The 27,516-nt window shown below is 34.2% G+C and overlaps 3 protein-coding genes across 4 annotated transcripts; 1 reads left to right on the top strand and 2 right to left on the bottom strand.

Moving 5' to 3' along the window:
* The first annotated feature begins 545 nt into the window (after positions 1-545).
* Positions 546-5,890, top strand: LOC145620196 (transmembrane emp24 domain-containing protein p24beta2-like). The gene is made up of 5 exons (XM_081674825.1): positions 546-710; positions 817-1,047; positions 4,276-4,462; positions 4,556-4,663; positions 5,419-5,890. Exons 2-5 carry the CDS (start codon positions 832-834, stop codon positions 5,550-5,552), a joined length of 645 nt encoding a protein of 214 aa, XP_081530951.1. The 5' UTR covers positions 546-710; positions 817-831; the 3' UTR covers positions 5,553-5,890.
* A 596-nt stretch (positions 5,891-6,486) lies between these two features.
* On the bottom strand, positions 6,487-12,579 carry LOC145619074 (acetyl-CoA acetyltransferase 2). The gene is made up of 15 exons (XM_081673672.1): positions 12,352-12,579; positions 11,934-11,992; positions 10,916-11,014; positions 10,631-10,804; positions 10,437-10,542; positions 9,256-9,394; positions 8,963-9,040; positions 8,815-8,880; positions 8,264-8,349; positions 7,970-8,069; positions 7,704-7,814; positions 7,573-7,614; positions 7,293-7,379; positions 6,940-7,042; positions 6,487-6,790 (listed from the first exon to the last, which is right to left on the bottom strand). Exons 2-14 carry the CDS (start codon positions 11,971-11,973, stop codon positions 6,953-6,955), a joined length of 1,218 nt encoding a protein of 405 aa, XP_081529798.1. The 5' UTR covers positions 11,974-11,992; positions 12,352-12,579; the 3' UTR covers positions 6,487-6,790; positions 6,940-6,952.
* A 2,596-nt stretch (positions 12,580-15,175) lies between these two features.
* Positions 15,176-27,273, bottom strand: LOC145619091 (protein ACTIVITY OF BC1 COMPLEX KINASE 7, chloroplastic-like). 2 transcript variants are annotated; one of them, XM_081673689.1, is made up of 18 exons: positions 27,071-27,273; positions 25,863-26,490; positions 25,542-25,685; positions 25,294-25,419; positions 23,925-24,012; positions 23,261-23,354; positions 21,309-21,402; positions 21,137-21,191; positions 20,921-21,012; positions 20,252-20,422; positions 19,513-19,569; positions 19,350-19,433; positions 18,365-18,449; positions 17,507-17,568; positions 17,325-17,399; positions 17,126-17,230; positions 15,685-15,826; positions 15,176-15,590 (listed from the first exon to the last, which is right to left on the bottom strand). In XM_081673689.1, the coding sequence occupies exons 2-18, from the start codon at positions 26,466-26,468 to the stop codon at positions 15,517-15,519; spliced, it is 2,154 nt and encodes a 717-aa protein (XP_081529815.1). In that variant the 5' UTR covers positions 26,469-26,490; positions 27,071-27,273; the 3' UTR covers positions 15,176-15,516. The 2 variants fall into 2 exon arrangements, with proteins under 2 accessions (XP_081529815.1, XP_081529816.1); XM_081673690.1 differs by lacking the exon at positions 27,071-27,273 and adding an exon at positions 26,855-26,982.
* Positions 27,274-27,516: the final 243 nt, after the last annotated feature.

Below are 27,516 nucleotides of genomic sequence, written 5' to 3'. Positions count from 1 at the left end.
ATATTCACATTGCAAGATGAAACGTAGCTCACATGTATAGGAAAACATTAAAAAAAAAAAAATCACAACTGAGTTGAAACTAGTAATCTCACATTAAACCCGTCAAAAAAAAAAAAAAAGTAATCTCACATTTTTTTTTTTGAAATGAAGAGAATGACTAACATGTAAAAACGGTGAGACTATTCCACCTATCACCAATTGCTTTTAGGATGGAACTTGGCCATTTATATGTGGCAAATTCTCCTTCGGCTCCTACTCGGACCTAGTTAAATAAAAACAAATTACCCACAAATATTTGATGATTAATTGGTTACTTTGGGTAGTACTGAATAAAGGAATTCCAATTCGATTCCAAGCATTTGAAGTTTGAAGTAAAACATTGAGTTAGCTTATACTGTCCCTTGTTTGTTCATAAACACCAATGAGAATTCGCCACATCATGAAAATACGTATTAACTCAAACCCTTCAAAAGTACCGCCCCTCTCATGCCCTTTTCTTCCTCTTCCTCTCATAATTTAGAAAACTAAAAAAATAAAAAACCAAAAAAATTAAAAAAAAAAAGAGGGGTTGGGATGTTCTAAGTTTCCAACCTCAAAAAGCCAAAAACTTTAACTTCAATCAAATTCATAATCTTGCAGATCAATAAAACAAAACAAAAAAAATCCCTATTATTCCAAATTCAAGCAACTTTTTTGGTTTAATTTAAGAGGTAATTTGCTCAATTCTGCTTTACCCAGATTCTAATTACTTCAAAGTTTCTATCTTTTGACTTATTTTGTTCAATTATTGATTATATTCATGTTTTATTGATGCAGAATAAGAAGAAAAAGATGGGGATGAAGAAAAATTTGATGGGTATTATAATTATTATGTTATGGAGTATAAGAATATTAAAAGGAGTAAATGGATTAAGATTTGTGATTGATAGAGAAGAATGCTTTTCTCATAAGGTTGAATATGAAGGTGATACTCTTCACTTTTCCTTTGTTGTTATCAAAGCTGATACTCCTTGGCATCGTGACAATGAAGGTGGCGTTGATCTTGTGGTATTTTTCTTCTTCTTTATCTCATTTTTTTTATTTTTTTTTATTTTTAGGTTTTGTTGAATTTTCTATTATTTAATGAATTTTATGTTCAAGACTTGATTTTGTTGATGGGTTTTGGTTTAATTTTATGATTTTGTTATTGCATTGTGATTTACTTACCTTAAGTTAGGGAAACAACAATTGAATTTATGTTAGGGAAACAACAATTGAATATATGTTAGGGAAACAAAAATTGAATTTATGTTTGGATTTGGAATTAATTTTTATTAGGTATGTGAACTACCATTGCTGTCGAAGGCGGTTTTTTGATTAGGTTATTGTGTTATTGTTTGAATGCTGTTTCATGTCGTGTTCTCGGGCTATATAAATATAGAGGATATCGTTTAGATGATGAAGAGGGAGATTGTGTAATTATAAATCCATGTGCTAGCCCCTTTTTGAATTTTGTTAGAAGAAAAGTTGCTACTTTAGCCCATTAGCATCCATTAGAACCAAGGATGAGTGAACAACAAGGGTTTCATTTAATAAGAGGCGAGACCCAATATAAGTTGTCATCTATGGACAAATCCTACACTTCATATTCTCTTTACATAGGATATAGCTGTCAAGTTGGTGTGGTGGAAATGTGGAATGCACGGTAGAAAAATCGTGTTGATTTTACTGTGATGGATGAGTGTATGTTTGGCTGTGAGGATTGAGGAACTTATAATCCATCCAAGTTTGAGGTGGTCAACCCCTTATTGGGTTTGCCAGTGGGTAAATGTTGTCAGGAACATGAAAAATGCTTACAGAATCAAGTAGGATGTGATTTTTTTTAATCATGATGACTTAGCGACGTGTTGCTGACTTGCTGAAGAAACTTTCAGAGCTGGTATCTTTCTCCTCTTTAATGAATGTATGGCTTATAGTAATTGCTGACTAATTTTAAAACCTATTGGTAGCTTTTCAAGATTTTTGATCCTCTCTTCTATATATATCTTCTATATTTCTTTCCATAAGAGAAATCAAAGATTTTAATAGGTACACAGGTGTTTTTTTTTTTTTTTTTTTTTTTTTTTTAATTGATATGAATATCACTCGCTTAATTAAATTGGCCTAGTCCGTCTGATTGACTGACTGACTTTTTCAATGGAAATCTAATGTGATACTAGTTATACTTGCAAGTTTCAACTTTTCAAGTACATATAATGAATTGAAGATTTTGTATGGTTATCAAAGCAGCAGTAATCAATATAATTTTTGTTTTCAAGGTGTTGGCACCTTTACACGAGTTTTGAGTAGTTGTGCTTACAACTTACAAGATACTTCCTCCGTTCTTTTTTACTTGACCCGCTTTGACTTTTACACTATTCATCACCCCTCCTTTGACCGTCTTTTGTGAATAATATGCAAGAAAAAACATATTCGTGTAAGATCTTTTTGAATTCGTCTCAGTAAGTACTATCATAATATGTAAATTTTACAATTATTACTTATGGAGAATTAAAGTTATTAATCATTAAAGTTTTGCATTGGCAAGCGTGATAAAAGAAACAGGTCAAGTAAAAAAAAACAGAGGAAGTATGTATTGTATGGCCCATGCTATTTTAAAGTCTTAGCTTATCTCCATGTCTCACCTTGAAGGTTCAAACCAGATTCTCAATCTTTAAAAGACATGAAAGTAATTTCACCGTGGGTTTTCCTAGAGCATCTGAGATTGCTGCTTTTAGAATTTAGAAAGATGCAGAAGGATAATTTGCAAGAGTGAGAAAGGAGAAAGATTGAAGGATTTGGAGAATGTTAGATTGAAGAAACAGAGAGTATGGGAAAGTGATGAAGATCAAGTCAATCATGTACTTTTGTAGCTTGTCAGTAGTTTGATGCTAAGTTCTGCTGGAGTAGGTTTGTGGCAACTTGGAAAGTTGGAGTATGGGAGATGAAGGGGCTAACTTTGGATTTGTAGTCACTATATTTACCATTTTAGTAAATTTTGTTTATTTATTTATTTATTTATTTATTATTATATTTTTTTTACCTTAGATATCCAAATTAAGCAATAGTGGATATGATATCTACATCATTGACCAAGGAAATATCTTATTTGAATAATTCCTCTTTTATCTCCTAGAATCCTAGATGGATTGGAATCCGTTGGATCCCCCCCCCCCCCCCCCCCCTCTCTCTTAGTATATATGACGTTAGGGGATGGCCTTTTGATACAATCACATAAAAAGCCCAGGGGTTCCATACTTGAAAGAAGATATTTTTCAGAGTTGTTGTACTTGATTACTTTCTGTCTCTCTCTTTTTTATAGAAAGAAATTCAGGCTGGATTATAAAACCTCATTATAACCATGATCCGCACTAGTGCAATACATGACAATAATTTGCTAACTTAGATAGAGCAATGCGGGTATTCAAGCCTAATTTCTGACTCTGCACCAGTAGAGGTCCTTTTTTCTTAACAAATCACCTTGACAGACCACTACATCCATAGTCAAGTACTTTAGGAGAAATCTCTGTGAAGAAAACACAGTGAGTAAAGTATCTTAAGTGTGGACAATGAGACTGATACAATTGCCTCCTTTGGCCTAATTGAGGATAAGGTTCTAAATCCCAGAGGTCACATTCTTGGTAGAAGCTATTCCATAAATGACGAATTTTATAGCACAGAAGACTGGCGGTTCTATTAGAAATTGGGTGTCATTTGGGACATCAAAGAGCAGTGATTGAGTCATATGAGTGGGCTGATGAGAAAGCAGTCGTCTAACTCGTCTTTATGCCGAAGCGTAGGTATATATTTTATTTTGATTAGAGGATAATGGAGATGTGGTTCTTAAGGATTACTGTGAGTGCTGGCACTTATAGCAGCTTCATGCCCCATGTGGCGGGTGTAGTAGTTTCATAATGTCTCTACTTGCTATTCTACTTGTATGATTTACTTCTATTTGAGCCTTTTGCTCCTCACTCCAACACAAATAAAGCCTTTGGTCTCATGGAACTTGTACGTGATGTTCTATACGAACGGTCTATGGTTTTATTTCAACCAAAAGCGAAATGGTAGTTTCAATTCAAACTCCTCCTTACTTGGCTTTTAGTTAAAAAGCCCCGTAAGATTTATATTTTTATACGTGGAGTTTAATGATTCAAATCATCATTTAATTGAACTTCATGCTTTGGACAGATTACTATTAGAAAAATATAGCAAACTTTTCTCTTACTGTTTATTGGCATGTTGACTTGATTCCAGGTGAAAGGACCTGATGGTGAACAAATCCATGACACTCGTGACAAAACTAGTGAGAAGTTTGAGTTTATCGCCCACAAGAAGGGGGTCTACAACTTCTGCTTTACTAATCGGTCCCCTTATCATGAAACCATAGATTTTGATGTGCTTGCCGGTCACTATGGATATGTTGACCATCATGCAAAAGATGGTATAGTTCAATTTCAATACATTGGCCTTATTTGAACAAATTTTTTCTATTGTTTCATTTAAGGAAAATCTTATAAGGCCAATGTGTTTGCAGAGCATTTGAGTCCAGTGTATGAACAGATCAATAAATTGGAGGAAGCTCTCTACAACATACAGTTTGAACAGCACTGGTTGGAGGCTGAGACCGATCGCCAAGCAATAAGTACGTTCTTTGGGAACATTTTTTATTTCAATTTATGCTTTCTATAAGAGTAATTTCTGTTTCCTGTGTATTCTAAAAGTGAACCTTACAGTAACTAAAAGTAGGTTTAATTCAAAATTTTTATGATCAGACCTTGCCAAAAAAATGCAATTATAAGGATTTAAGCCTCTCTAGATTATCAGGAAAATGTTATTCTATGAATACTATTATTATTTATGAGAGAAAGTATTAGATTAGTTCATCTTTTAGGCCCTGCGAACTGGATATATTTCAGATTTGTTTTAATCCTGTGCCAATTTTGATTAAACATTTAAGTAGTGATTTTTATATATGACACTTTCCTTGCTTTTGTTTCGGAAGAGGGCATAGTAGAAAAACTATACCATGAACTTTTGATAATGTATTGTTCGATGTAAAATTCAGCTAAGAGCTGTTCTTTATGCAATTATGCTTGTGCATAATAAATTGAAATTGGAAAATTTTGTTGTAATCCCCATTTTGAGCTTGCCTAGAATTTACTTCCCTATCTTGGAAGTTATATGACCAAATAACATCCTAAATTGCACGCTTTTCAAGTGCATTAGGGAGTGAAACTTAAAGTTATCTCTTGTTGGTTATAGAGCGAACTGTAAATTGAAATGTGGTACTCTCCATTATCTTTTAGCTAGTTTTCTCTCCCTAGCAATCTGGAGTTCTTGTGCACATTGTTAACAGCATGAGAAATATGACTTGAAATTTGCCTGATTTGGATGCAGTTAACGAAGGAATGAGCAAAAGAGCTATCCATAAGGCAATCTTTGAATCAGCAGCACTTATCGGGGCCAGTGTTCTCCAAGTCTATCTGCTTAAACGCCTGTTTGAACGCAAGCTTGGGACATCCAGAGTTTAGTGTTTTGTTGGTGAATGAATACCTTTTGCCCCCAATTTTAGAGCAGCTTCATACAGTTCCCACTTTTGTGCTTTTGCCATTCCCTTTTTTTTTTTTTTTTTTTTTTTTTTTCTTGTTAGGTAGTTCATAGTAGAAGTTTGGGCGGCAATTATCTCTGTATGTCGAGAATTTATTTATCTTTTTGGTTTCAGTCTCATGTAGTCTGTAACATGTGTTGTAGAAGTAAATCCTGTATCTCTATTTACATTTGGTTAGCCACACTCTTGAGATGTAATTGAAAAGTCTCACAAGTGTTTCATGATTACAGATAATTAATTGATACTATGCCATCTTTTTAATTTATATTTTTATAGTTTCATATATTGTTGTATTCATTGTATAAAATTTTCAAATGTATAGTAATGTCCATAATTAATGGTCATAAACTCATAATTAATCTTCATAATAATGTCCATAGTACTAGCAATTAAATGAATATTGCATTTCATATTTCATACTCAATACCTTTGTGATAAACAAAATTTATGAAAAATATTATAGGCTCATATATTGTTGTATTCATTGTATAAAAATGTCCAAATGTATATGAATGTCCATAATTAATGGTCATAATTAATGTTCATAATAATGTCCATAGTACTAACAAATACTCCGTAAATGAATATTGCATTTCATATTTCATACTCAATACCTTTGTGATAAACAAAATTTATGAAAAATATTATAGGCTAAGATGAGCAATTAGGCCCCTACAAATTAATTAATGATTAGCTGCCACTATTTACAGTTTACACCATCACTTTTCGCCTGTCGATGATAATAACACAATACCAACTGTTTAATAATCCAATTGATGGACTTACACTCACCATTCAAGTTACTCCGTAATTGCGATACGCAATTGAATCAACATTCAGCTTATTATTGCTAAAAATCAAGAATAGACTGAAATTTTAGGATGAGATACAAAGAATACAGCTTTTGTTCATTCAATCGGTCCTAGTACAACATAAAACAAATACAATCACTAGTTCTACATCATGTCATCTAAACTTCCAAACACGAAAAAACCAAAAGCTACCAACGTACAAAATCATTTGTACCACAAGTAATTTAAGAAAATTCTTGCATTATTGGACCCTTATAAAGGGCATAAAAAATGTCATCAATGACAGGTTGCATACAACTTATTTCTAACTGCTCCTTCAATATTGTGATGAGCCAAGTCCTCAATAAGCCTGCAATGTAAAAGTATAATACAACACATTTCAGAGTTCTCTCCCAGTCAAATTTGTTTTGTATTCTTCACTAAATGATACTCCTAAAATATACTGACACCATATAAGGGCCAAAAGCAGGAATGAAGATGCCCAATGCTTGGGTTTACCTTAAATATTGTCTTACAAAAGCTCTACAACAAGAGCAGATGCACCACCTCCACCATTACAAACACCAGCAACACCATATTTCCCACTTTTCTGTCGTAGTACCTGTAAAAGCAACACAATTACAATCGGGAAAGAGGCAATAACAACCCTGTAAAAAAAGATCCAGCCAACCAAAAAAGGGTTGCATTCAGATACTTTGATTATTCGTTTATACATAATATACTTATATACCCACTAATCATCGCATGAGGATAACAAATTTGTGATTGTGTCAAATGAGATGATTTTGAGGTACATTCTTGCACCAAACTATACAAACATATACACCGTAAAAGAGCAAATAGAGCTATACCCCCAAAAGTGTCACGATTATTCGTGCTCCACTGCACCCAAGAGGGTGTCCCAAAGACACAGCTCCACCGTGCACATTTACTTTTTCCTGCAAAATTGAAGGTAGAACGTCAACAAACACCATCAAGTCGAAAGGCTCAAAACCTTGTTAGCATATGAAGAAACCACAACAGCACAATGATGTGGTCATGTGGACATGACACAACTTTATGCAAAAATAATTGAGCGCAAAAACATTGTTCTTTCAGTGTGCAATAAGTTTTAGGTCCCAAGAGACTGACCTCAGAAAGTCCAAGCAATTTCATGTTCGCAACAGAAACAACCTGCTCATGTCAGAAGAAGATTAATTAAAATAATGACAGATTGACAGTGGCTCATAGCTTCAAGCATGACAAAGAAAAAAAGCACTTACAGCGAAAGCTTCATTTATCTCATAGTAATCAATCTGGGAAGCATTCAGGCCTGCATGAGAAATGGCCTTTGGTATAGCGAGGGCAGGAGCTGTCGTAAAATTCTCTGGAGCCTGACCATCAATTAGGATTTAGTAACACAACAAAACCATGATGGCAAAACTCAGAATGCATATAAAAAATACATATTATTTATAGGTAATAATTCTCCAAAAATTTTACATAAAACTAGAGTATGTTGACTAGAAGTAAAAAGTTCTTGCAATACCTGAGCAGCATCACCATAACCACTAATCTTTGCAATCACCTCTAACCCAAGCTCTAGTGCTTTCTGTCCACTCACTAAAACAATTGCAGCAGCACCATCACTGTCATCAAACAATAAAATTGTTAGAAAAGAGTGCATGCACTGCAAGTTTGCAACTTTCCCTAGATATATATCACCTAAAAAAAGCACAATATCCATGATAAAGTGTTTTCGACATATGAAATTTTTTGACTGTTACATCTCATAGTAGTGCAAGTAAGGAAATTAAGAACATATGCAGAGCATATGACAAACCTTATGCTAGAAGCATTTCCAGCAGTAACAGTGCCTCCATCTGCTTTGAAACTTGGTCTAAGTTTTCTTAATTTGGCAGGGTCATACTGCAACACACAAGAGAAGAAATTAGATGAACTCAAGTAGCCCCTGATAAAGATAGCATAAACAATAATGAAAACTTAAGCAGAATACAGATGTAAAGTCATGATCAGTAGTCCAAAGAGCTTATAAGCTTTACTCAAATCAGTGCAAGTCAAGTGAAATGAGCCACTTGACTAATTTTTTCATTCACTTTATTTTCATAAAACAAATTGAAATTACTTAAAAAGGGATACTTCTTGGCGACAACAGGACCACGTCAATAGTCTCCACAAAGGTCATTGCATTTTGAAGGCCATAGAAGAAAATTTGAATAGGAAAAGGAAACGGGTTATTGGTAAAATAAATGAAATGGCATAAAGCATCAAGCAATCAATATTACAAAGGGATACACAAACATTAACGTACGCATACTAGTTACTCTTTTTAACATGAAATGTCATTCACAGTGTAAGTTATCATTATTATACCTTAGTAGGGCCTTCATCTTTATCAACAACTGTTGTTGGTTTTCCCCTTCCACCAGAAACTTCAACCTGCACCGATACATATACATCAGAATGTAACAACCGCACATAACAGAATGAAAATATAATAAGCACAAAGTTATGTCCTTACGGGAACTATCTCCCATGAAAAAGCACCAGCCTCCTGAGCAGCAACACCACGCTCAAAGCTTTGGCAAGCATAGTTATCCTGTTGAGTCATGCAAAACAAGTATTTATTCAGTGTATGAAATAGAGAAGAAATGCAATAGCTTTTACCACACAGATTTAATTATAAATTGTGGTGATAATATGAACTTATCTCCAACTTTTAGCATAATTCCCTCAAAAAGCAATTATTTAGTGCAAGACATATTTACCCTTTGTAGGACAGTACAAGCAATAAAAATGAAGTCAAGACTTTACCTGATCCTCTCTTGTTACTGCATGATGTTCTGCACATAATTCAGCACAAACTCCCATGCCACAATCATTGTAAACATCCCACAGACCATCTTTGAGCATCCCATCAACAAGTGTGTCATGTCCAAGACGGGAACCCTTCCTGAAATGTTGGCATATTAAGGTGAGATGTATATTTACATGCGCTAGCTTATGGGACATGAGAACAACAGCTCTAGACAGGTAAACATAATACAATGATACATCATTCAGATAGTAATGTGAAACGGTCTAATAAGGTTCGCACCACTCACCAAACATGACCATCAAAATTTATCAGTATGCAACCAGATCTAGGTACATAAGACAAAAGTTGTATGGAGTTCAGACTGTAAAGTGAAAATTACTCACACAGTCACACCTGATTAAACAACCTAGGGCATAGCCTCATAAGAATTTACTTAGTACTAGAAGATAGTCAATTTAACAACCAAGGGCATAGCCTTATAAGAATTTACTTAGCACCTTGTGTTACAAAATTGATGCTTCGGCTATAAACTTTCAAATGTGGACTAACGTGTGACAAATCAAAAGCTGTAATATAAGCTAGATTATACCAGGCATAGATCTACATCATAAATTTCCAACTGCGGACACTTGATGCACTAAGATATTGTGTTTGACTAAAAAGAAATAATTCAGAAAAATGTTTTCCCCATGTTCATACTTCCTGTTAATACAGAAAGGCTCATTCACAGTGGTAAAATATGTCAAGATTATCTTCCTCCAGACCACGACCACACCAAGTGGTCTTCTAAGCGATAGCCCCGTTCATAGAGGTTTTTATAGTGAGGGCCAACCCCACCCAACCATAGCCTTGCTTACAAAGAGGTTAAGTTGAGCTTTACATATATCAAGGCAAATAACTTTCCTACACTGACTAATAAACAAATCTGTAGTTATTTTTCATGCAAAATTCATAACATTGAAGTAATACACAGAGCATGGCATAACAATGCCCTTCTATTCATTGTTTTGATTATTTGCCTAACAATTTCACTTCCATCGTCTATTTATTAATTATATCATTATGGGGTGTATATTTATATTGATAGGAAGGGCCAAGGGCACTCTATGATGTTAATCAACCAATTAAGTAATTGGATATGAACAAACACTAGAATTGATAAAAATGTAACATCAACCTGGCTTCAGCTATGTATTTAGGGGCATTTGACATGCTTTCCATGCCTCCTGCCACAACGACGTCATTGAGACCCAATTGGATACTTTGTGCCGCAAGCATCACAGCTGTAAACAAAGAAAACAGGCAAATATGTTTTAAATTTCAACTTAAATGTAAAGATTGTTTAATGGTACATGATAGTGCACACTATACCTTTCATCCCTGATGCACAAACTTTATTGACTGTGGTACATACCACCGTATTTGGTATTCCTGCCCCTAATGCTGCTTGCCTTGCAGGAGCCTGACCCAAATTTGCACTAAGAACATTTCCGAAAATCACTTCTTGTACAAGGGATGGATCGATATTTGCCCTTTTCAATGCACCTACATTTTTTGCAAGTGAAAATCAGTCAATTAATTTATTTTTTTGTTAAAAAGGTAAAACGGCAAAACTAGTACAATCTAAGACTATCCAATAAATAGTCATAATCTTACCCTCAATAGCAACGGATCCAAGCTTAGTGGCCGTCAAGGATGAAAGTGTACCAAGGAAACCACCCATGGGTGTACGTGCAACACCAACAATGCATACATCTGCATGGAAAAAAACAAGAAAATTGTATGGACAATATAAGTATCAAATCTCAAGAATCTATAACTCGTGAAAGACTAGAACGATCTTTTGTTGCCAATAGAAGCTTCAGATTTCTAAACACAACGAAAAAAGGCCAAATAATTTTTTCCATAGCTTTCACAATTGACCTTTAAAAGAAAGTTAAAAAAAACTTCCAACGTTGTTGTCATTTAAAATAATTCATTACCACACCAAAATCAATTTTCTCAAGAATCAATAATTTCTTAGGAAAAAAAAAGGGTCTAATTATTCTAAAATCAATAATTCCTTGCATAATTCTAAAACCATTAATAATCAATAATAATTATTATTCTTAAAAAAAAGAGGTTCTAATTATTCTAAAATCAATAATTCCTTGCATTATACTAAAACCAATTTACTAATTTATTCTTAAAAAATGGGGTCTAATTATTCTAAAATCAATAATAATCATACTAAAAACCACTAGTTTCTTACAAAAAAAGGTCTACTTCAATTTCAAAATCTGTTTCCCACATTTGAAATACTAGGAATAAAATAAATAACAAGTCTTATTTCATTTCATATAGCATACAAGTAACATCTAGTGTGTGCAAGATTATAAGATAATCATCAAGCTTCTTCAAAGTCAAACCAAACAAAATACCAGAATATATCACTAACTTCAAAACACCAGGATAAATCACTTCACAAACTAAAATGTGCAAGAACAACAATTCATTTAAGACCCATAATGCAAGCCAATCGTAAATGTAATTCATGTAAAAGCTAACTTAAGTAGTAACGTCTTAAGGGTGATACTACCCAAAACCCGAGACCAAATCTCGTCTACATCACTGTCCTACATCAAAAACAAAACAATTAAAAAAAAATGCAAATCAATAGAAGTAAAGATTTAACCTTTGGGATTGATTGACTTGGAATCTGGTGCAGGAGTCATAATTCAAGTCGACGAATAACTACAAAAACAAACCCAAATTATTAGTCATATTATCAAATTTGACACAATTACTAGAATATTCAATCATGTTTTATGAATGACCCCAAAAAACAGCAGAAAATTATGTAACAACAACAACAACAACCCAAATTCACATAAATTCGATGACAACTAAAAAGATCAAAACTTTAACATTATTTCGCGGAAAATCGAGAAATGAAACATAACCCATTTCATTTAATCATCCTAACAAAAAAAGTCAATGAACAAAAATTTAACAAAGATGACAGAGCGTGAAAAACAAGAAAATTTGAATGAAAATCATCAGAAAATGGGATGATTTAATAAAACTAAAAATGGAAGAAATCAGTTACTTACAAAAGAGTGAGAGATTAAGATCAAAGTAGTTGAAGAAGAGAGAGAAAGAGAGAATGGGAAGAAAGAGGAGTGGCAAAGGCAGAGATTTATAGAACTAATAATAAGAGTGAGGAGAGCACGAGGATCTCGCAGATAAATCAAACAAAGGCGTCCATCAACAAATCAATTTATTACTCCGAGAATAAAAAATGTCTTGTGTTTAAGTTTCTAAGTTGGACAGCGAGAATCGTCGTAGTGTTGTACTACGCAGGACGTGATAAACGATTTAATTAATTATCAACAACTACAATTTTATAATTGGATGATCATGGTTATGTAATCTTCGTCTTATCTTGTGATTCTGTTGTCTCCGTCTTCAAATATTTGCTTAGTTATAACTTATACGGAGTAAGATTTAAGATCGAATTTTATGTTCATCAATTTCTTATCGTTGTCATCTGTTTTCTTTGGTTCCTCACCTATATATTCTGTATGATGGTCAAATTAAGGTATGTGAATATTATAAAGGTCAAAACGTTGTAAACTAAAAAAAACATGGGAGAAGCACTAACTAATACGAAGTACTTTTTAAATTTATATGAGTAATAGAAGCGCAAGGTAATTAAATCTCCAACTTCAAATACTCCGTACCTTGATCCTTGAGAGCATCTTCCATGGTTCAACTATAAGGACTTGCTTGCAATTTAAATAAAATTTCTAACTACATGCTTACTATTGGAGAACAAAAAATTGAGCAATATGCAAGCAGCTGTAGCCAAAACAAGCTACATGCTTGATTGAAAAAGAGACAAATAAACTCCACTCATATTGTAACATGTGTATAATTATTTATTTATTTTTTAAAATTTTATTTTTTGCAAACTACAATATGTTGTGGCTTACCATTGGAACGATTTGTTGCTTAAAAGTGTTGTAGCTTAGAAATTGATGTGGAAAAGCAAGGTACAAAGCATTGTAGCTTGCCATTGGAGATACTCAGATTTGTAAGATATAATCTTGTCAAAAAAAAAAAAAAAAAAAAAAGATTTGTAAGATATAAGGTAAGACTATTATCAATTAAAGATTTGTAAGATATAAGGTAAGATGTAACATTCTTTGATGCTACGTCATCACTTACTCCGCAAGATGCGTCGTAATATCTTGATGTTGCCAAATGCGATTGTCGCCACAGTGATTTGGATAGCATGGTCGAAATCGGGGGGGGGGGGGGGGGGGGGGAGTTCGCGCGTGACCGGATTCTAGGGACAAGCAAGTTCGACGACCAGATTCTTTGGAAAAGGAAGTTCACGTGTGGCCGGATTCCATGGACAACGGAGTTCGGCGACCGGATTCCGAAAGGTCGATGCAGCTGGGAGTGGCGGCAAGGGAGGTCGACACAGTAGGGTTGGTGGGTGGTTTTTAAAATTGATTAATTAATTTTTTTTTTTACTTTTTTTTTCATTTTTTTAATTTTATTATTTGGACCTATCAGGTGCCAACACGTGTCAAGTAACTTGCTTTAGCTAAAGCAAGTTAACTGACCAGTTGCAACAATTTGAAGAAGATTGGCATGAAAGGCGGGAATATTTAAAAATAACCCAAAGGTGGATGTAATATGAAAATGGCTTAATGGCTTTCATGTCATGGTTAACCAAAAATGCATACAATAAGGTTTAAACACAAAGCCTCATTGAATGAAGACCAACTTATTACCATCCAAGCTATAAGCTTGTGGTTTACTATGTGCTCTCTATGCACATAAATATATAAATACATATTAGAAATAAAAGCAAAAATTATTCAAAACTATTTATTATTGTTATTGTAATACGAGTATAATAATTTTCGACAATAAAAAAATTCTTTCAACCTCTTTGATAATAAATATGATAAAAATACTCAAAGTAACACCCGGAGCAACGCCCGGGCTGAACACTAGTTAAAATGTTTAAATTTGAGGTTGTGAGTTCAATTCTTATAAGACATATAATTTTAAAAATATGGAGTTAAAAACCTGATTACATATGGAGTAAAGAACTCGATTAAATGAAGAGGGTTCCATGTGGCGTGTGATTTAATTTAGAATCGCCTTTTAATATATAGTAAGTATTGATATGACTCAATTAAGAAATGTATCTCACTTATGATATTAATGAGTGTTATTTAGTTCAAAAAAATTAACTACGGGTAGCTTTGAAAAACAATACTAAACTAAAAAGAAAAACCACCAACTCATCCACCACCTCCACCCTCATTTCTCACCAGACCTAGCTAGCACCACCCTTAACCCTTCAAACCCTAACATCACAACCCTTTTATCTCCTGTGACCATACCTTCTCCGACCTAGCTAGGCTGCTTCGTCGTGGGGTTGGTTTCGGTCGAGGATCAGAGGGGTGGTGGGTTAAGGGTTTCAAGTGAAGGCGAAAGATAAAGAGAGAGATTAGGTGGAGAGGGTGGAGAAGAAAGAGAGTGAGAGCTAGGGAAGATCGGTGGTCATAGTTTAGGGTCCTAGGGTTTCGAGTTCGATGGTCTAAGGTGGTCGGGATTTGGGTTTGGCGGTCAAGGGATAATGTGGTTGGTTCTGAGTTCAACGGTGTAGAAGTGGCCAGGGTCTAAGGTGGTCGAGGTTTTGGGCTTGGTGGTTAGGTTATTTATATGTTTTTCTTTTTTTAGAATAAATCTAACCATAGTTAAATTTAAGTAATCATTTAATGAAGTAAGGTTGTGGGATAAAATTCTTATACATGGTCATTTCGTATAATTCATTTTTGAGAGGATCACCATTTTCGTATAGCACAAATTGAGGGTAAACATTGAGAATTTCTCTTTTCTTTAAAACACATACACCTCAAGAAAAATAATCTATAACTCGTGCATCCAACAGGCCAAAAAGCTAGTTTAATTAATGAATTATTGGTGTAAATGAATTACAACTTTACAAGAGAAATACATAATGGCATAAGAATTTTCCACATCTAAAATGTCATTGAACTCCCCATCTTCAACCTTGCCACCTTGATTTCTTCAGTCGTATATAGTTTATCATCATAAAATGGTTATGTACCCTCGATCCCAATTTCATTGTATGAGAATTGAATTTAATAATTCTTATATTTACAACATTTCTACAATTTATGAAGTGTATACACGAATTCTACAATGTCTTAAGAAGACATTTGAATTCTTCATATCATAGTTTCAATCTTATCAAGTCTCTTCACTCTTTGCATGGACCTAATAAGCAAAGTCAGAAAAACACCTGCAACAAAATATGCAGTAATTTACTACCTTTGTGTAATGCATATACCAAAAAACCTTGATTAACAATGCTTTTGAGGGCAGTGGAGTCTGACCTGCGCCTACAAACGAACTGTTAGCGACAATTTGACTTCCTTGGCTGCTGAAGGTGACCCCCAGGTTCACCAGGGTACCGCCTAGAACTGTGTACATGGTTGCCATTTGCAATATTGTTGCCTTCCGAGCTGCTCTTTCAGACTAGAATAGTAGAGTGATACAAGTTTTACCCAAGAAGAAATTCAAAACAGAAATTAGTCCCGTCAATTTGCATATGCTCTTTTATAAAGTAATACTAACATAATGCTAAATTGTCTCCTATCCATATTTTTTTCAACACTTAATTAGTTATCCAAAGCACAAACAATGATGCATAGATGAGACGTCTGATTTTCTATAACAAGAATAGCTTTTCAACTTTTGTTGATATTTTTAACAAAATTTCCTAGACAGTATCATAGTATGTGTTAGAACTTAAAGCTTCCTTTGAACGTCACTAGTCTTCTAAAAATGGATGAACCCATCACACAGATCATGTCTGTTCTATAGGCAATAGCCCTAGACAATTGCCCTAAAATGCAGATGCTGTATAAGAATGTCACTCAATCCCAACAGCTCCCTCATCTACACGGTCATTTAAAGAAAACTTCTTACATTAGCTCCATGCTAACAAGTCAGTGCTAACTAGGAAGTTCATATAATTTAAGGATGTATCATGTATGCAAGATCCAAAGTACAAATTGACAATACTGAGTATATTAAACGAAATTAGTACATATAAGACACAACTGCCCTGTCCAAAAAAAAAAAAAAAAAAAAAAGACACAATTGTAGGCTATGAAATGCACAGAATCCACTCATCCCAAATGCAACGAGTAACATGAACTCCATAGGCTTCTATGAATCAAATCACCAATTATTGACACGAATGTAGACTAAGGCCTGCTTTATTCTAGCTAGGAATCACATTAGCTACACAAAGCATGAGAAGCCATCGAGATATCTATGTATGAAAAGATTAATTTAAGTTACTCAGGCTTGGCAGCTACTGTTGGTAATGGAAGAGTGAGGCCTGGTTAGTTAATGAATATTTTGCAGGATTTTAGTCCAACTGAATAGTCAAGTGCAACATCCACGTCACCGTGTTGAGTATCCAGCATGGATACATATAGATATTCTATTTATAAGGTAACACTTATGGCATGCATCACCCTATCAAAGTATCAATTACCAATTGGCAGGTGCCGAGTACTTATTTGTTGCCTCTCTACACAGTGGTCATGATAACTAGGAGATCCTCACAACTCAAATGGAGGTAAAATGTAACTTTCCATTATAAAACCTTTTTAAAGGGTAAAGACCTCACATCCTCTCTTTCCCTCTTCCGCATTAGAATTATACAGCATGTAATATACACAATCTTAACTTCAAGTGTCTCAAATCCATGGTCATACAGAACGACTACATGAGAGCTAAAAATTATAGTTGGCGGGGGTTTACCTCAAGAACTCGCACTCGTAGCTTTAAGTCTCCTGTTTCTAGTTGTTTCACAAACTCTTCTATGCGCTGGACTCGGTATGGCATGGATACTGTGTAGTCTCTGGCCTGCAAATATGAGATAGGATTGGCAGATTGTAAAATCAACTGGCAGAGCAATTTAGGAAACAAGAGACTAATAGCAAGGCAAAAGATTTGCTACATCTTCAGCTTGTTTCCTTATCTCCTGCACGAGTTGAACTCCTGTACGACGCCTGTCTTTCAGATCAAGAAGCTCCTGCAGGGAGTTCATATTCATATTAGAACTATTGCTAAAAGAAATATTGACATACACATAAGTACTAGATGATAACATTATGGTATATTTATCTCCATTACACATACTTGAGCATATGGTGCAGCAATCTTCACAAAGGAGAAATCTGGGTCAAGAAATTTGCCAACACCTAGAGGTAAAAAAGGAGAGATTGTCAAGTTTCGTCATATAATCACAAAATAATGCTCTCTTATAGAAGCAAGTAAGTTATTTACGTCAATAAGCTCAAGCAACAAAACTGGTGGCATCTGGATAAACAACGGGAAGATTAAAGATCACACTAAAAATTTGCAATCTAGAACATCCTTTTAGCCTATACCGTCTGTTTCTAGGTTCAAGATCTCCTGTAATCCTTTACTGACTGAAAGCAACAACTATTTACCCTCTATCAGGAATGGGGTAGGTTAATGAGTTAGCAATCTAGAACCTGACGATTGAAGTGAGCTATAAGTAAAAAAAAAATATGATGATAAAATATTTTCTGTATTGTACTTAATGTGATGCCCAGGAGAGGATTGTACTTCTCTTAATGCTTTTAAAAATTAGATGCAGCATACAATACAGTACCACACTCAAAGCACTATAATCTCTAGACTCTAGTACATCCTGAACAGTTATGTTTAAGGATTCCAATCATCATAGTAAGAGAACACACCCCTATACAATAAATTAATCACCATCAAGGCTCATGTCTTTTTTTACTATGTCAGCAGTGTAACAAAAGAACACACTTTTTGCACTCTTCAGATTTAAAAATGTTGCTAGCATGAGAAATTCTTATCCGTCCATTGTCAGTATTAAAAAAAGGGATGATCTCCGGTAAAGTGTGGCCAACTGGAAACTTATAATATTTTATTGGCTATATGTGTGTATGCGGTGTGCCAGTGTTCTGATAGGATTATAGGAAAGAGTCAGCAGAAGAATACCTTCAAGAGTTGAAAATGCCCTTAATACAAAGGTAAAGGTAGATGGAAAGCGAAAGGGCTGATCCTGGGCAATAGCAAACAAGTCCTGGAATATTTGCAAATTGCAATTCATATAACAGAGTATATCAGAAACAAAAGGATAGTTAATAGGTCAAAAGCAAGACCATTCATCTGCGCCATATAGTAAAAGCATTCAGTAAAAAATCATCAGAGAAATTCCAATACTTATGCCATGTTCTCACCTCATTTTTGAATAACTGAATTATTTTCACCAAACTGAAATTATTTTTACTAAACTATAGTACTACGTAATTTTTACTGAACCGAAACTATTTTTACCAAACTGAAATTAATTTTACTTAATACTTGTATTATTTCTTTATGGTGAAGAGGGCCTTATATGGTCAAATAAGTTCATACATCTAATAACTTCAAATATTTTCTGTTCAAATAAGCTAAAAGGTTCTTAGTTGAAAAGCACTCAAAGCTTTAACAATACAGATAAATATCTATAGACCATCATTAATGATTGATGCAGATAGTAAACTCAAAAGTAGAATAAATTCCCCCCTCTCACGCTCAAAATCTATTAATAAAAGCAGCAATGTGAACTGAAACCTGATACTTTATCCTACATAACAAATTCAAGGTTGTGTTGTACTTTTTACCATGTAAAAGGTAAATTTCTGGTCTAATAAGTTCATGTAAGAGTAAGTTCAGAAATGTCACAACTAATATAAAAATAAGTTCATATAAGAGTAAGTTCAGAAATGTCACAACTAATATAAAAATAAGGCCAGACAAAGATAAGTTCAGATAGCGTGATAAGGTGTAATGAGATCAGATATGTCAACGACTTTCAAGTAAAAAGAACACACAGCCTAAACCTAAAATATATATACGCCAATTAATAAAAGCAATCATGAATGCATGAGACGGTCTAGCTAACCAAGAAATAGTTTGAGTTAGATGTTGATGATCATACCTCACCAATAGCAGCCAACGTTTGCTGTTGATCTGGTGATTGACTCAATAAATTGTCTAAGAAGAATCGCACAGATCTCTTCACCTGTAAACAAAATGATAATCTTTTCAGGTTTAAGATGCAGAGACACAAGAAGTGTTTATGACTTCCTGAAATAACTTACCGCAGACAAATCTCCTGTAGGCTGAAGTGCTCCAAGATCAATGAGACTCCTAATAACCTGAGTGGATGAGGTTTGTTAGCAAATGATGAATAGATTTTCCAGTGAAACTGAAGTTGAATCAACGATAAGCTTCTATATTACTCCCTCAGTCCCATAATAATCGAGACGTTTGACCTTTTCACTATTCATATACTAACTTTGACCTTAGATTTTTTTAACATATAAAATACAAATTTGGTTTCAAAAAAAAAAAAAAATACAAATTTATCATGAAATATGTTCTTGAATAGATTTTAATACAAAGTTTCACAATATCAACTTTTTAATTATTATTACTGAGGTCAAACTAGCTCATTGGCATGTGTGTAGTGTGTCATGTTTAACTGTGTCAATTTTCTGGCCTTCTAGGATGGAGAGAGTAATAAAGTCAACAACAGACAACTTTCATCCAGCTAAATGAAGAAGTTGATATAGCATATACTCATGGTCCTATATGACAATTTAATAGGTTAAATGAGTAGAGTAATTGACATCCAAGATGAACAAAAATCTCTTGAGAAAGCTAAGCCTTAGGCTGGGGAATAATTAAGTAGCATAAGATGTTGATGATGGCGACTTGGCAAGCTACCAAATTATGTTAATAGATACCCATATCCAGTGAACCCAACAAATTTTATGTGCTATTGGCCTATTGCAAATTGATAAAATCTATACAGAAAGGCAAAATGCATATTGATACCTTTGCTGCATCTTTCTCGTAAACTGCATAAAACAAATCCAGCAATCTTTCCCGTGTGAAAGATTTGATTTCTCCCATCATTCCAAAGTCATAATAGATGATTGCTTCATCCTTGTCAATAGCAAGATTTCCAGGATGAGGGTCAGCATGGAAGAAGCCTGTCTTTAATATCTACAATGATCCAAAATAGAGAAAAAAAAAACTATCAGTGCAACGAAGAACAGTAATTAGAGTAGTCAAAAGAACACACTCAAACTCTCAACTCTCGTGACTAACAGTTGAGACTATGAGACAACCATCAGCCAGGAATTGATTAATCCCATTAATCAGTTTAATTGCAGAAAGGAAAAAGGTGAATAGAAAAGCTAAGATGTCAATCTCTTAAGCATTTTACTGCATAAAGGCCATATATTTCCACAGCAAAGATTATAGTTTCCATTTCCATTTGATAGCTACTAGATAGCTTTGACACAAAGAAATTCTTAAAGCATGGAGTTGACAAAATGACAAGCACAGCATTGCAGCATGAATATTTAATTACTACGTATAACCACATTGTGGCACACTGGCACATATCATTTTTTTTTTTTCTCAGAACTGATGCATGTACAGTCCTTTAAAAGAGTCCATGAGGAACAGAAAGGTTCAGAAATATCATGCACACGGTACCTGAATGAGGTATGCTTCAATAGCACGTGATGCAATCCGAGAACGATTATAGCCACGTGCATCCAACTTGGCCAAATTATTTATTTTTACACCTGTTTGAAATAGTAAATGATCATTATGGTGGAATAAGCATAAAAAATTAGACTTCTTAAAGAACTAATTTATTATAAGGAGTAGTTTAACTCAGGCCAGAGCATATGAATACCAGCATCATACCTGGAACATATTCCATGGTCAAAACCTTTAAGGCAGTATAATCCCAGTGAATCATCTGAGTAAGAGAAGGATACAATCACACTATTTTACTAAACAGATTAAAAAGGGAGGTAAAAAATAAATGTAAAGACAATAGCTTGAAAATAGAAATGACCAACAGAAAGAAACTCACAGGTACTCGAACCCATTTGACATTCCGGAAATCCCGGCGAAATCTATCAGCATTTTTCCCTTCATTGATGTAATCTATTTCTTGGTACAAAATTCTGCAGCACAATTTAAAAATGAAAACTTCACAGGTCTACTAAGTTCCAAGGAAATGCATGCCAAAGCATTCCAGTGGTCAAAGGCCGTCAAATTATCAAACAAAAAAGATAATTTTTTTTTTTTTTTTTTTTTTTTTTTTTTTTTTTTTTTTTGATAAGAAATGGATAAAATGGTTCTTAAAAAAGAAGGAAAAAATGTTATTAAAAGCACCCAAATACTATTGTCATGAAAAAAGGATTTAAATTTTTATAAATACTATATACTTGTCAGCTTTACTTATTTCCTCTGAACTTGCAATAAGTTTAGAGGACTGTAGTTTACATTTCCCACCACTTATAAGTTGCAAACTTGTAATAGAAAGACAATATAGTATTTAAAGCAATACTTCTCATGTTACCCTCCTATTTACCCTTATCACTTTTTAACATTTTAATGCAATCTTTAAGAGGGTAATATAGTCAATCGAGCTAACTTTTTTCCAAATTAACGTGACAGTGTATTATGAAGAAGAAAGTTGATCAAGTTCTAGTAGAGCAATATCAATGTATTCACTTTAGCATTTTAAGCATTCTATCATTTCATAATCAATAAAATACTATGTTCAATGCAAGAAAGAGTTGCTAAGAGTCTATGACAATAACATATGTATCATGATTCACGAGGGCAACAACTTGCGATTAAACAGAATAGTTAGATTAGTAATTAAACAGTGGCTTCTGGTCGTATGAAATTCAGCTGAAATAACAAAGGATATAGTAATTACAAAGGAGCAAAAAACTATTAGGTTTTTAGAAGTCACAAGTTGAACAACAGCTCTAATGTGAAAGTATGCAACATATATCTTGTACAGTACCGATTAAGCTATGCATATAAACCTAAAGTGGATGGAGGCAGAGGGAAGCACATTCTAGCGCTGGAGTCAAATACTTACTATGTTTTTATTCCCAGTACATTTTTTTATCAAGTTTCTGGATAAATCACAAGTGGTTCATAGTTGCGAGGATTGCTGCTAGACATGTTTTTAAATGGACAGAAAACACTTTTTGTTTCAGACTTACAGGGGATTTATTCTCTTCTGTTTATAAAGTGATACACTCGTCAAGCTACTCTCACCAGCAGTTCAGCATGATTGGCCTAACCATTACTCTGAGCGAAATCATTCTAATAGGAAGTTTTTTCTTTGCATATGAAACTATGAGTAACCTGATAGTACAATCACTTTAATGTTATAAGGTACCTATCTATTTCATTTGTCTTTAACCATTAGCATATACAAATCACTTCCTTATTTTCCTGTCATACATAGGCACAAGATCTTCCAAAGCCACCAAAGAATGAATTTATAGCTCCCAACTTCTTTAGAGAATGGCACATCAGCAACCAACCAAGAACCTCAGACTGTTACTCCTCAGTCTGTTAACCATTTACAATTCCCTTTATCCATGCCGGACATGCATAAGTTAAAGGTAAAGGGATATTGATGTAAGCCAATTAACAAGACAATACAGGTCTACACCTTTTGAACTTAGACATTGTGAAAACGAATTGTTTTGTCCCATTAAGCTGTCAAGTTATGATTTTCCAACTTGTTTTGGTCATATCGACCCCTAAAATGTAAAATAAATCTCATCCTACCTTAATCCCAGCAAAATGCACAAATTCTACTGCTTTGTATTAAATCCAATTAGACAACCACCAAGGCCAAGGCCAATAGAGAAAAAAGTCGAGAATTAGAACTGAAAGCACAAAGTACAACATATAATCCTCCATAGAACATCGCAGGAAAGAATAAAGAAATTTCACCCAAAGAAGGAAACACCAGTGAAAATTTTAAAAACAAAACAGTTTAGAACTTACGTAGCACACTCTTCATATATACCAATCCAATCCCTAGTTGGACCCCCTAAAGATTCACTTTTCTGGAAATATTCTGCAATCAGCTTCAGATTTCCTGAGTTTAAAGAAGCCAACTTGAGTATATTATTTTATGCATTTACCTCTGGAATTAAATTGAAGGAAAAAAAAAAACAAAAAAAAACCCTTCAATGTGTATCAACCAATAATTCATGTAGGACCTCATTATATATCATGGAGAATAGCAACTATGACGTAGCAAGTGTAGATGGTCTTTCCCATAAGATGCAAAAGTAAATCATGAAAGATGATGAGGAAAAAAGAATGTATCATTACCATAACCAACTGATGAGGTTTCTGCCTAGATGGAGCAGGTGTAGGTAGGAATAAGAAAATTTAGTCTAATAATTATATAAGCAATGAAAATCCCTTGATTGCTTATCATTAGCAGGCCAATAAACTTGAAAAAAATATAGAACCAAAATCATCATGATTTGATGCTTTATAACTTAAGGGAACATATTATTAGAAGAGCTTATTTCACAAGGACAATTTGATTATGCAACGACGGTGCTTGAAACCAATCCTACTTCATAGTGTTTTGGTGAGAATGTTGCTTTAGTAATAGACAATTTTTGGTTGTCATAATAAGTCAAGCATTGCTTACGTAAATCAATATCAAAAAGTCTCTTCAAGCCAGGCCTTTGAACTTTTACAACAACTTTCTCTCCATTATGCAGGATAGCGCGATGAACCTACAAGGAACATTCACAAGTTTAATGTCACAGAGCTGAGTAAGCACTTAAAATGCAGTACACCAGCGCAAAATAGTCTATATTAGTCATAAATTCTAGTTTTCCTTGCATTAATCAAATCTTATTCTTGCATCATATTCCCTATATGGAAAGTTAAAAGTGCAAGAATACTTTTAGCTGTGTCAAAAATCTAGTGAATTCAGTTATATTAGAATGTGTGATCAGCCCTTACATAATCAGATGACAGATATATATATATTTTTGCAGATTTAATAAACACAGGAAGCTACAGTTTCAAATTCATTTCATCAGCTCAAATTCAGATAGGATCTCTTGCAATGCAAAGAAACATAAATTCACTATAGAACATGTAATAATACAAAATTTAAAAATTTATCTAAATATTTTGTCAATGTAGCATATCAGCAAGTATATCTTAGCCTCTTGGGGTAAGTTGGATAGGAGGTCATTTAATCATCCTACTGTGGGAAAATGCCCCCATAAACCTCCTCACTAGAGGCTTAGCTTATCAATGGTAAACCACCATCACATAAGGACTAAAATGCTGAGAGAAATCGACTTCAACATCTCCAAGTAAGTTCTAATGATCTCTTGTCTATTTTACCAGAATTTTAATTTTTCAGTTTTCAAAACTGCATTTTCCATCCAGAAGACAGTCATATTGTAGAAAGAATGATATGGAAATCTTAAGAAAGTATAAATGAGAAACGAAGAGTAGCATTGTTTATGACATCCTTGTAACCTTGTTATAGTATAGCATTGTCCATTGGTTTTGCATGATTAGGGAAGTTCTTTGATCTTAAGTTGCTTGGCCCATGAAAAGGCACTGTATACCAGGTCAGGAGGGACTTGTCTTTAATTATCTTGAATGATGTAAAGCCAGAAAGTACAACTGGAAATTACAGTTACGCTAAAATCAAGTTCACATGCTAGCAGAGTTTGTTTTTAGTAAAGTGTCTGAAAGAGACTCAAATCTCGACTAATCTTGATTTGTTAGAAGTGATGTTGTGTACATATTGTGATGCGACCCCCAAAGTGCCCACGAATCAAAGATAACCATATTTCAGACTTGTTCAGATTTAAGTCAAATCCCAGGGAAACTAATACAGTATATGGACTATTGCCGTATGACATTGTTATCCATTCAAGAGCGGCCTAGAAAAACATTGTGGGTTCACAACTGACCAAGAATTTACTGAAATTATTTTTACCACTGTGATCAATCAACAAAGAAAAAGAGTAAAGTCAGAGAGTGGACACCTGACCAAGACTAGCAGCAGCAATAGGCTGATCTTCAAATTCTCTAAAAAGAATGTCAACAGAAGCTCCAAGTTCAGCAACAATGAATTCTTTTGCTTTAATCGATGAGAATGCAGGTACTCTATCCTGTAAGCAATTCCATATGATAAATAAGCTCATCACAAATCAGAATCTGAATATAAATGACATTGCTTTGCTTTGAATAGAGCATAGAAAAGACATTGTGAGTTGAGACCATATATGTCTACCTGCAACTTGGCAAGCTCATCCACATACTCTCGGGGAAATAGATCAGATCTCGTAGATGACAGTTGCCCAATTTTAATAAAAGTTGGACCAAGCTGCAGCACACGTTCCCTCAACCATGAAGCAGTTCTTTTCCTTCTCTTCTTCTGCACATAACAGTATTGAGGACGTATGTAAATAAAGCGCAAACAAAATTATTACAGGTGTAACGTTAGAGCCAAAGGACTGGAAAACATGATCCAAACAGGATGGAAGCAATAGGCATCAAATTAATATTTTTAAAAAAAAATTAAAAATGTTAAACCAAAGGACATGAAACATACTTGCTTCTCTTCATCAAAACCACCAATATATGCCCATTTTGCATTCTCTAATAAAACACGTACACGAAGAGAAAGAACGAACGACCAGACATCAGCAGACCTTTGGACAGAACTGTAATTGTCATTAGCCCAACTAAACCCTGCATCACTCGGCATTACCCTTGGTTCCTCTAAAGGAGGAAGTCCTTCATCCTCCAAAATTCTGGACCTCTTAACCAAAGATGAAGGACCTTCTCTCGTAACTATATTCACTCCATTAATCACCTTATTTGCTCCATTAATAACCTTACTTGCTCCATTAATTTTCTGCTTGGTACCATTCACTGTTCTAGCCTTGTCAACAGGAGGGTTTCTTATAGTTTTTACAACCTCACTTGTTGGCACCAATTTGATTGAATGTTTATCACTACCTGTACCTTTCGGCTCTTTGGTTTGTCGCATCTCCACCTGAAACCGGAAACCTTTAGTAAAGGCTTGCCCCTCAGACTTGGGCAATCTTCTCCCAGAAATCGAGCATGAAGAACCAAGGTCATCAACTGCTGTTCTTTGCTGATATTGCTCAAAATTGCGGCAATAACAGCCCTGTGAAGCTAGTATTGCCGCCATTTAAGCAAGATCCTCACAAAAACTGATCAAACACAAACTTTATGTTACAACTAGTTCTAAAACCATGACATAAATGAAGTCTACAGAAAATCAAATTCCACATTTAATAACAATAGTAATCAAATAGCTACAACTACACAACATCACCAAATGGGCAATGAACAATGAATTTAACTCAATCAACACAACAAATTTACCCAAAACTACACATGATTAACATCATATATAAACTTAAGTAGCGAAATTCGATGTAAATAGAGCAATTAACTTACCAAACTCAAGTGTTAGCAATACCACAAGCAGATATCAGTACATTGCAAACATATTCAAAAAACACAAAAACTATCAAACGTCCAATATCATAACAGAAGTATATTAAAACATACTCTTTCCCTCCGTCCTTTCCGGAATTGATAGTCACGCTGATAGTGCCTAAACTAGTAACGTGACAACTAAGTTCTGACCGAATTAGTAATACACAAAACAAACCCCACCAGCAGACTAGAACTAATAATCAACTTCAATTTAGCAAATGGCGTGCAAGAAACATATACCCACATAACCACTAATCAATTTTACAGTAAAAACACAAAAAATGTTACCTTTCAGAAAGACCCAGTATCAAAGCAACACGCTATTGTCAAATTCTCCTCAAACCCAGAAAATTAAATCAATCAAAAATGTCAAAATCAAGAATTGCTTAACAATTTGACTATTCATACATCAAAAAATCAAAGTGGGTATTGTATTTGTTGCAAAGAGAAAGAGAGAGATTGAGAAAATTTTAGAATAATTAATAAAGAAATAAATTTAATTAAGGAAGTATAATTTGGACTGACATTGAATATAATTAATGGATGCAAATGCGTTTCGTGTGCATATGCGCATCAACGGCTGTGAGTCACAGACTTTTGGACGAATAGTTAGTTACTGTATTTTCACTGTCTGGTAAACTAACTGTTGACGTGTCCTTTGCTGTCACCTGTGACACCGTCACAGCCGGTGAAAGATGTACTAGTTGTCTCGTATAGTGTACAGTATTTAGTAC

Source organism: Chenopodium album, chromosome 27 (assembly GCF_948465745.1).
Source record: "Chenopodium album chromosome 27, dcCheAlbu1.1, whole genome shotgun sequence".
Classification (NCBI taxonomy): domain Eukaryota; kingdom Viridiplantae; phylum Streptophyta; class Magnoliopsida; order Caryophyllales; family Amaranthaceae; genus Chenopodium; species Chenopodium album.
Note: the sequence above shows the minus strand (reverse complement) of the source record. Positions and strands in the feature narration are given on the sequence as shown.